This window comes from Lepidochelys kempii, chromosome 11 (assembly GCF_965140265.1).
Source record: "Lepidochelys kempii isolate rLepKem1 chromosome 11, rLepKem1.hap2, whole genome shotgun sequence".
In the NCBI taxonomy this organism is placed as follows: Eukaryota; Metazoa; Chordata; order Testudines; family Cheloniidae; genus Lepidochelys; species Lepidochelys kempii.
This window is the reverse complement of record NC_133266.1, coordinates 39,119,842-39,130,314: the sequence shown is the minus strand read 5'-3', so window position 1 is coordinate 39,130,314 and position 10,473 is coordinate 39,119,842. Positions and strand designations below refer to the sequence as shown.

The 10,473-nt window shown below is 37.6% G+C and overlaps 1 protein-coding gene across 6 annotated transcripts in view; it reads right to left on the bottom strand.

The window, feature by feature from the left end:
- Nucleotides 1-430: 430 nt before the first annotated feature.
- The window catches only part of UBR3 (ubiquitin protein ligase E3 component n-recognin 3), a 207,487-nt gene continuing 197,444 nt past the window's right edge, over nucleotides 431-10,473 (bottom strand). For all 6 annotated transcript variants that reach the window (XM_073305786.1, XM_073305780.1, XM_073305781.1 and 3 more), the window contains 3 exons: nucleotides 9,366-9,575; nucleotides 6,227-6,366; nucleotides 431-2,856 (listed from right to left, as the gene is read on the bottom strand). In XM_073305786.1, the coding sequence (XP_073161887.1) occupies nucleotides 2,739-2,856; nucleotides 6,227-6,366; nucleotides 9,366-9,575 (468 nt within the window). In that variant the 3' untranslated portion in view covers nucleotides 431-2,738. The remainder of the gene's footprint in view (nucleotides 2,857-6,226; nucleotides 6,367-9,365; nucleotides 9,576-10,473) is intronic.

The window sequence follows — 10,473 nt, the reverse complement described above, 5'->3', positions numbered from 1 at the left end:
TCATTACTAGTTTAATTCCACTGATAGAATTATCTCAAATATAAATTTGACTTAAAACCAACCAAACATGATTTTCCCTAAATCTTGGTTTCTTAATTTGGACTTTTTTTTGTTAGCAGTTTTCCATAGCAACAGTGAAATAACAGCAGACTGAGGTAAAGTTTGGACTAAGATAAGGGACCATTAAGTGGTATAACTCAGAGCAAAATGAAATTAAAAGAATTGAAGTGAGTAATCAAACACACACACACACCCACACACCAGCTAAGTGGCCAAAAAGCTAAAACATTCCAGAGTTGCTTTATGTACAAAATGTTTTTGCATGCATTAACTATTAACTATAAATATTTAGACACCGAACACATTTCAATAACAAATATACCTCGGATCATTAAGGCAGAGAGAAAAAAAAGCCCACAGACACACAGAATGATAGTAGACTTTTATTAACATATCTTACAATGTTGATTACTGTATTCCTACTTTTGTACTTTTTGATGTGTTATAAAGATTGATTTAAATTCTACAGTAATGTACTGTACTTAAATAATCAGTCATCCAGGATACCACACCAGTACATTTGAAGAATGCACACACCCACACCCACCACTCTAGTTTGGAGCTGTTATTTTTCAAAGTAAGCTTAATATAGCAGGCTTAAAAAACTTATGGGGGAAATCAAAATTCTAGTTTAGCAGCATGCATGTATATTCAAGTACAGTTCTTGAATCAAGTGCTTTTTTCTTTTTCTTCTTTTTATTGACTGGTGACTAATTCACCAATACCAAAATAAACACTATGAAATACCCAGATTTTAAAGTTAAGGCTAATAATTTTACTTCACATCCATATGCACAACCATAAAACATTCCATTTTAAATAATACACAGTAATCAATTTCTGGAGACATTATCTCTTGTAAATATAGCATCAGCGTTTCAAACTATAGATTACTCAAATTCATGAGCCCTGTAATAATGTTGTGCTGGAGATGTAAAGAATCTTTTTGCTCTTCAACCACATTTACAAAATGGCCTAATATTCATTATGAGCAATGCAAAAATATTACAGGCTGAACTTATGATACAATATTAAAAAAGTAGTATTTTGGAAAAGACATAGCTATTCAGTTGGTGAAACAGAATAATTCTAATCTTACAAGAAGTATTCTAATACTTTTGAAATATATATATATGTATATATATATAAAAAACAGCACACCATTATAATGTATTTTAATGGTCGATCTTGGGGAAAACTCAGGGCGTCACTTTTTTAAAATTTTTTTGTTTGTCCACTTCTCTTGACTGCTGTACAGTCATTGTATTTCCCCTATACACTTTTCACTAGATAATGACTTTCAGTGAGACCCTTAAAGAGGAATCAGTTTCCATTTTGTACACATGGTTTTAGCATTAGATTTTTTATTTTACACATATAAATTTTATTTTACATAAGCTATGAAAAGTCCCTAGTACCAGGAACTGCTTGATAGCACTGTATGAAATAGCCAACAAATGTCTGACTCATTTGAGAGAAAAGCTTAGTAGCAATATATTACATACCAGTATTTATCTGTAATCTTCCCTACCTACGTACAGTGTGGAGTTTAGCCCAATCATGCCTATTCTCATGGATTTGTAAGCCCTCTGAATATAAACTGTTTATTTGGTATTCTTCCAATGAGGATTCAGATGCATTGCTCATTCACCAGGACCACCTCTATTGCGCTTTTTTCTTTTTAGGAAATCAAGCAGAAAGAGCACTGATTACTCTGCACAAATATAATACAGATGACCCTCTTGAGCTGACATGGAAGATTCAAAATTGTGTTTTATTTGCAGGATAACCCGCATGTTTCCAATCCAATCATTCTGCAACATGCATCTGGTTGGCAACGAAAGGCAGGCAGGCAGGGTTGTAATTAGAACCTGCCATGTTGTATGTCTGACAAATTTTGTACAGACACTAACATCTATATATGTTATCGCCAGTAATTTACTCAACTGAAATGGCAAATTTCATTTCTGGAAAAGAAAAAATAAGAAAGAATGTGTGTTCTGTTTTCATAGCAAGCTACCTAATTCACAGCTATTTCACTTATACATGGAAAATATCTATGAAATTCCTGAGAATAAATAAGGTTTTCAGCAATGCGTGAAATCTTTCAATAGATCTTTAACAATAAGTGAAATGTTCTTTAAAGTTCTACTTTTAGACCAAGTGTTACTATACAGTCTCACAAATCATGTGTTTTATATCATTACAATTGGATATCAAGCAAAAATCTCAAATTAATACAAGAAAGGTAAAGAAAAATCTATCCAGTATGTTTAGCAGATGTAATACACATATACAGTGTTTCAGCAGAAGATGCTAAATGACTCAATTCCACCCAGAGAAATATAAGGTTCCTGGGACCTGTCATCCCTAAACAAGTAACTTGTGCTTGTCATCATTAGTGGAATTCTAAAAATACAAAACAAAAGGAGACTACTGAATTAATTTAGATTTTTCACACCATTCAGAAGAGATTTTTAAATTTTAAACTGTCGTACCATTAATTTGGTAGCAAAAACACCTAATTATTGAAAGACTTTATATATTGGCATAGTTTCACTCCCCCACCCCACCCCCCACCATGAAAGAGCTAAACCCCCATTCAATTAAAGCTATTGTCAGTCAAGTTGCATTCATTCATGGTAAAGGCGATGATATGGTACAATAATAGTGATAGTTTACAATCCATTGTAATGTGGTCCCCATCTTTTATTGATGTGATCAAAGGTATGAGATATCCACTGCTGTTCAAGCACCTTGTATCTTTCCTTACATATGTAGAGAGGTTTACCACGCCTACAGGGAGAGAAAAAAAAATCAACAGTTAATAGTGCAGAACAAATGTAAAATATTTATAAGGTGGCTCTAAGTAATAGTAATGTTCTAAAAGCGAAGTTTAATGATTTTTGCATTTTTTTTCTTTTCAGTTTCCATGTACATATGCATATATTTATATTATAGGATGCCAGTCTTCATTTGTTTTAAAGCACACATGCATTGAAACTCCTGACAAACAAACACCTTAAAATAATGAACTTAGCGGTAAGACATTAATGCTCAATAGCCCATATCGTAGGGAAAGCTGTGGGAGAGGCCAGTGGGGCAGCAGTCTAGGTACTGAGTACGCTCCCTAAGTCTACAGAGAAGTGGTGCTCTGTGTAGAAAGGGCTCTATATGGTTGATCAGAACATGCAGAAGAATGAAACACACAGAGGTGGAGTGGCTGCCCGAGCGGTCTGGAATGTCACTCTGGCACCTGAAAACTAGGGCAGAGCAGCACTGTGACCCCATGCACCAGACGAAGGGGCTATCGGGCATGAATGTCTTACTGCTTAGTTCATTATTTTAAGGTGTTTATTTGTCAAGAGCTTCAATGCATGTGTGCTTTAAAACAAAGACAAAGACAGGCATCCTATAAAAATACATATATGTACACAAACTGAAAAGAAAAAAATGAATGCATGACGGAGGGGAGGCCACCTGTGCCAATCTTGCATGGTGCTGCAATTTGATGGGCCAAGTCATTACGCCACTCATCACTCAAATTTGGCCTGTGCTCGTTAGTGCAGGGGAGGTGATGGGAAGGAGCAGAGCTTGGCACCAGGATCAGGAGAAGCTGCCTTAGTCCAGGAGGGGAGCAGAGTGCTAGCCAGAAGAGGTGCATGCTGGTGAGTGGCCAGAAAGGTCATGGAGCAGTGAGTGAGGGGCTTGGGGTGAGTTGTTAGTAGGCTATGGGGTGAATGGGGAGAGGCTTGGTGGCTGTAGCTGATGGGGCTGTGGTGAGTATTACAGGGTTGCTGGGATGTGAGGTGGGTGGTCTGGTCTGATCAACTAGTTAAATTGGGTTTACGGAGTGCCCCAAAAGAAGCTGGCGCATACCCGCATATCTTGCCCTTATTTGAAGTTTGCAGACAATATTAATTTTGTGAAAACACTATTTTACTTGCACCACCAATGGACTTTTTGACTTAAATACATGTGTGCTTTGGATGGAGATTAAAGACTAGGACTCTTCACCTTAGAAAAGAGACAACCAAGGGGCGATATGATAAAAGTCTATAGAATCATGAGTGGTGTGAAGAAAGTGAATAGGGAAGTGTTATTTATCTCTTCACATAACACAAGAACCAAGAGTCACCAATGAACTTAATAAGCAGCAGGTTTAAAACAAACAAAAGGAAGTACTACGTCACACAACGCACAGTCAACCTATGGAACTCATTGCTAGGGGATGTTGTGAAGGCCAAAAGTATAACTGGGTTCAAAAAAGAATTTGAAAAGTCCATGGAGGATAGGTCCATCAGTGCTTATTAGCCAAGACGGTCAGGGATGCAATTCCATGCTCCTGCTGTCCCTAAACCTCTGCGTGCTAGAAGCTGGGACTGGATGACAGGATGCCCTGTTTTGTTCATTCGTTCTGTTGCACTTGGCACTGGTCATTGTCAGAAGACAGGATACTAGGCTAGATGGACCACTGGTCTGACCCAGTATGGCCACTCTTATGTTCTTATGCCTTGCTACTTGATATGTGTATTTATTACACATATTGTGTGAAGTCTCAAAATTGTTGTTGTGCAGACTTCCAATTTGATAAAATTTGTTGGTAAAATGTAAGTTAGGTTTTGAATATGGGTGATTTATCTTATAGTTTCATCACACTCAAGATGGATTTTGAAGACTCTCATTGTAACAGAATTACGAGCTTGATATCATTTCTATAGGGCTCCTGCACAATAAAAATTTAACACTGCATAATTGGACACAAAGACACAAGGATGAATTTTAACATGGAAGGGTGCAACTTTATTAATTTTTATTTGATCTGGGGGAGGGGGATTGTGTGCTAAACCACACTCCAAAATACCAGGCAGTTATTTGGGCCCAGTCTGGTGTTCAGTGGCCAAACAGCCAATATTCAGGATCAGCTCCTTCAGCCTAACCCCATGAATTCACTCCACCTCTGACTCCTCTCACCCTATACCCATGACAAGAAATGAAGGTACACATGAAGGCCATCTCAATCTGTGAAGACTTAACATCTCCCCTTCTTCCTCCAGGCCAATAGGGTCCACCAGATCTCTGGGAGCCAGCGCCCTGGAGCCTCCCACCTGCACTAAATACCAGCTGCAATTTGCAGTGAAATTACAAACATGCAACTTTTAAATCCCCTCCTTAAACCAGGCCTCCAGGATCCTGCTGGAGAGGCAGAAATACCTACTGGAGACCTTGTCAATCTTGTCCTGATCCCAAAACCTGGTGATTGCTCAGGCCCACATCATGACAGAAGCACAGCTCAAACTATACCTCCATTATTTGGCAGGGCAGCAACCACAGCAGAGTGGCTGCTATATGCTCTGAGGGCTTCACAAATAGCAAGCAGGGTGGGGAGCCATGAGAAACAATCAACTTTCCCTTCCCCACCACAGCCTAGCCAATGGCAGCAAGGAGAGGTGGAGAATCTCTCTCCTCCTTCCCTACCCCTTCTTTGCCCAGGCACAATCTCCACATGCATTCTAAATAGGAGGAGGGCTCAGAAGGTGCCAAGTCTGCCCATCCCTCACCTTCTTCTCAGAATCCCAGTGGTTGTCTTTCTCCTATCAGTCCAATCAAACATCCCTCCCATCCTGCTAAGATGGGGGCGGGGAGGGGAGCATTTTGGAAATGGGGCTGTGGTGGAGCAATAATGAAGAAATCTGGCAGGGAAACCTGGATCCCCTCCAAAGCTGCTACTGAGCATCCAGAGGAACACTCAGCCAGTTGTAACAGGGGTCCTGAAAGACTGGGGAAAAGGGAGCCAGTAGAGTCCTCCATAAAAGATTGATCCTGCTTTCAATGAGCAATGAATGCCATTCCATGTGAATCAGCAGGATCCACAAGGATGGCAAAGCCTCTCCTTCTCAAAGTGACATTCGGCAGGAAATTCCTGCACCACAATGTACACCTTGCAAGTAGCACAATTAATTTTTTAGTTAACAAGTTTCAGATCATTTTATTTATATAAAGAATATAAATCTAATTAGCATAATATAACAAATACAATGACAACATTTACATTTCTAAATATGTGTTACTCAGGAAGGGAGAACTTGTTAATTACCGTATCTGTTTTATTACACACTGTAAACATAAAGCACCAAAATCAAAACATGCTCTATTAAAATGTTACCTAAGATCTCTGTCTTCTTCACCATGTGCATCTAGATAAACAGAACCCCAAAGGCAGAAACGATGGCCTCGAATGATGATGATTACAGATGCATTGATCAGAAGAAATATTCCTGTCCCAGCTCCACAGTTCTGAGAATGCTAGAAGTTATATTTTGGGGTTAGGGGAGGGAAGAGTACAAATATCCTATTAATGGCTGACAGTTTTATAATAAAGAGGCAAGAACATTTTATTTCAAACACACTACTTGTATTAATTCAAGTCACATCACTTACTAAGGAACAATTTGATCCTTGCCCCTACTGTACACTTACGGTTATAACATATAATCCCTGGAAACATATAACTACAAGGGTTATATGTTTCCAGGGATTTGCATGACAAAGTAGAGCCTACCAAACATTTTATGAATAAGCCAAAACCTCCTACATGATATGTTGCCATAATGCATATACACAAAGTCCCATGTAGAAGATGGTTCCAAACTCAAAAAGGGAATAATGTACTTCTGCTTTTTTTAGACAACATGCCACTCTGGGGAAAAACTAAGTTACTATAGAAAACTGAGTGAAAGTGTTCACAACAATATCACTAACTTCCTACTAGCAGAAGTGCACAATTTGGTGTGGCAAAATATTTTTAGTGAACAGTGAAAATTTGAGATTCTCTCAGATTATGAAGTACTCAGAGTAGTTTGCTACACACTGCTTTACAGGATGGACGCCTATTTGCAGATGTTGCCATACTTGTGTATTTGCTCCTCATCTTGCCCTTCACAGTATCTACACCGGTCATAATTTTTTAAAAAAAATAACACCTTAAAAGGTGAAACTCCTGGTTACAACAATATATTTTAATTGTTCATGAATGACACAGATATTAATTTATGCAGTTCATTTCTGTAATTGTATTTTGCAGATTTTAGCCCTTTCCACACATTTTTACTACAAAGGAAATTTATGACCACACAACTAAAATATAATTCTGAATATTGCAAAGTATTCTATTCTTTGTCCTATACCTTTATTGTCTGCAGTATATTTTCATAAAAATGACCTCTCAAATGTAGTCCTTATGTCCAACTATTTTAAAGTTTGATTATTTTTTCTCATACCATATTATTTTTTTGTGACAGAGTTGGAGATAAAACTATTTTCCACTTATAAAGCACCTGTCACTTCAAGCACTTCAGAAAGGTGCATGAGTATTATCCTTATGGGGTTTTTTCATCATGGCAATTTTTAGGAAAAAACACATGTAGAGCTCATGTTGAAAAAAGCAACTAATGGAAATATAATTTTAAAAGGTCAAGTGTCATTTAATCCCCAATGCCTTAAAAAAAACATTTTAGAGGAAATTACTAAAACTCTGCTTGCGATCTGAAAACAGCAGCCAACTTTAGGTATAGTACCATAGTTACCATCTTGGCTGATATTTGCAAATCCATTCTACTATTAACTCTTCACAATTTATGTCTTTTTCTTGCATTTTATGCTGGATGGGGCAGAATCCCCTTCAAGGAATTACCAATCTGACCCAGAGTTCCCTGAGGTGGGGAACCCGAGGCACAGAAACGTGGAAACTTAGAACACTAGCAGTTAAGGCCCAATTTTTCAGAAGTTCCTGCCTACTTTGGGTGTTTCAGTTTTTCAGAGCTCAGTTCAAGACAGTTGGGGCCTGGGCTTTGATCTACCTGATGAAAACCTACAATATCCCTTGAAGTCAATGGGAGCTGGGCACAACACAACTTTTTTTAGAAATCGTCTCAAGACATCTATAGCCTGAACACTAAAAACTGAACACCCAAACTTAGGGGACATTTTGAAAGTTATAGGCAAAGTGACCTGCTCAAGTTTACACATCAAAAAAGTGGTGGTTCAGAATAGAATCCCGGTGTGCTGACTCCCCCCTCTGCTTTTCTCTAATACTGGAAACATATTCCTACAATAAAGAGCATGTGGTTCACAGGAACACTCATCAAATGTGGAGCCTTTAATTTTTAAGTTATTGATATGAATATCCATCTAAAGACAGTACTGATCAAATAGTAAACACTGATGGCTCTTCTGTGGCTTATTTGAAATGAGTTTGTGGTCTCAGTCAACTTCCTAGTGGCCAAGCAGCCACAAATAAACAAACAACACACACACAAAAATCATAACCACAATTTGTAGCCTTGTTGGAAAACTCAGTAGAGCTTTATAATAATTCAAGTTTCATATTAAGATTTCATGGCATTGAACATAGTAAATTTAAAAGACAATGTTAAAAATCCTATTTTCAAAAACATTTTCTTAATGGTGTTATTAGCAACAATGCAGATGAATCAAACAAAAATTGAAGATCATTATCTGTGTTGTTTACATTTTGCATTTCATTCAGAAAAGGAAAATAGACCACTCAGTTTTACTTTTATTTCAGTTCAGTTTTACTTTGTAGCTTCCCTGCACTAGTACAATGCTATAAAGTTTAGGATGAACACACTACAGGAAATTAAAAATAAACTTGTTTTCATTCATATTTAAATAAAACATCTATAAATATCAGATTTTATAAAAATTATATACAAAACTGATTTTTGGACTTAAAAACCATGTGATAGTTTCTCTTTAAATATATTTATACTAATTTTATAATGGCTAGTCTTGTGTTAGTACCATGGATATACTAATTCAGGAACAATCACAAGATTCTTTTCGCAAGCCAGCTTTGCAGAGATGGCAAATGTGAACTTCAGAGCGAGAGTGGGTGACAGCCACTGACTTACAGAACTGTTCCACCCATTTAGTGACATCAGCACTGGCCTCAGAGCAGACGATTTATTCTCCTTCATTATGAAGGGAGAATAAGGCTAGTTGCTGTCCAAACAAGGAAAGTAAGGACTGGCTCTTAGAGGAAGGAGTACCTACATATTATCTCACTTGAGTTGCCTTTGAGATCAGGCCAAATACATAAGGGCCTTCAGAAGTCTCCTGTGAGGGGGCAGACTAAAAATTTATTTAAAACATGTTTGGAAATGAAAACTGTCAGAGCTGAGAAAGGAATGCAGAACTTCTTAGCATGACTTTTTTTTAAAATTTAAAAATGGAAATAAAGCTACAGTAATTTGAAATTCTCTTATTGTAGAATTCTCTCTTACCAGTACACATTCACAGTAACTCTGTTGTTTGCAGCAAAGTCCTTTCAAGCATACAAAAGTACCACAAACTAGACAAACAGCAGGATCTTTAGGAACCTTGGTACAGACAGTACAAGTCTTTCTGTGATAATACTGGAAGATGGTATTATAATTTTCAGGCAACTGAAGGAGACATGGCAAGTCCCACTTAGGCTCTTGTATAAGCAAAACCTAAAAAGAAAATGATAGAAATATTTATCAGTATTGCATGTATATTTATCTGTGCTGTGAGATTTAGAACTACAGAATATAAATGTAAGAACTGTTTTTAAAGGAGGGAAATGTACTCTTCGAGATGGCCCATTCTTTCTACTGCATTCCACACAAGCACTGAAGTGTCCTTTAAATGCTTTCTGGCTTCCTATGGAGACTATTAATGCTGCATTAAGACTTCAGCCAGAGAGCATCACTCAAGAGCAACATGCTTCTTCTTGCCTCAAGGAGCTCAGCATACTCATATACATTGCTTTAGTAAGGTTACAAATGGACTACTGACTGCCTTTCCTCAGGGCACAATGCATTACACCTTCTAAAGGCAACAAACTTCACAGGTAAAACATGGGGCTTAAAGTCGTGTTTACTTTGGGGATTTGCCCTGATTATAGCCATTAGTGGACAGCCAGTGACATAGCTGCGCCACTGCCAGTCCCTAGCATAGACAGGCAAAGCTGCTACTTGTACTGAAATTTGGGGCCAAAAACAGTAGGGTAAAGTTAGGCTCTGAAACTGATGTCTAGGAACTTGTTTGATTTTCAAACATATTGAGCACTCAACAATTCCCAGTTAAATTGATGGGAACTGCTATTCCCTATGAGGTCAAAGGGAACTGCTGGATACTCAGTACATTTAAAAATCAGACAGGTGCCTAAATATTAGTTTCAGAGTCTAACTTTACTCTCTTATTTTTGAAAAACTTCGCCTAAAATTTTTAAAGAGCCAATAATACATTACCATTGAATCTATTCCATTTTTTGCAGGTTACCCACTTAAAGGCACACATGTGTGAGGAATTTCTTACAAATTACTGTTCTGCTATTTCACAAGAGTTTGTTATAAAAACTGAAAGAGG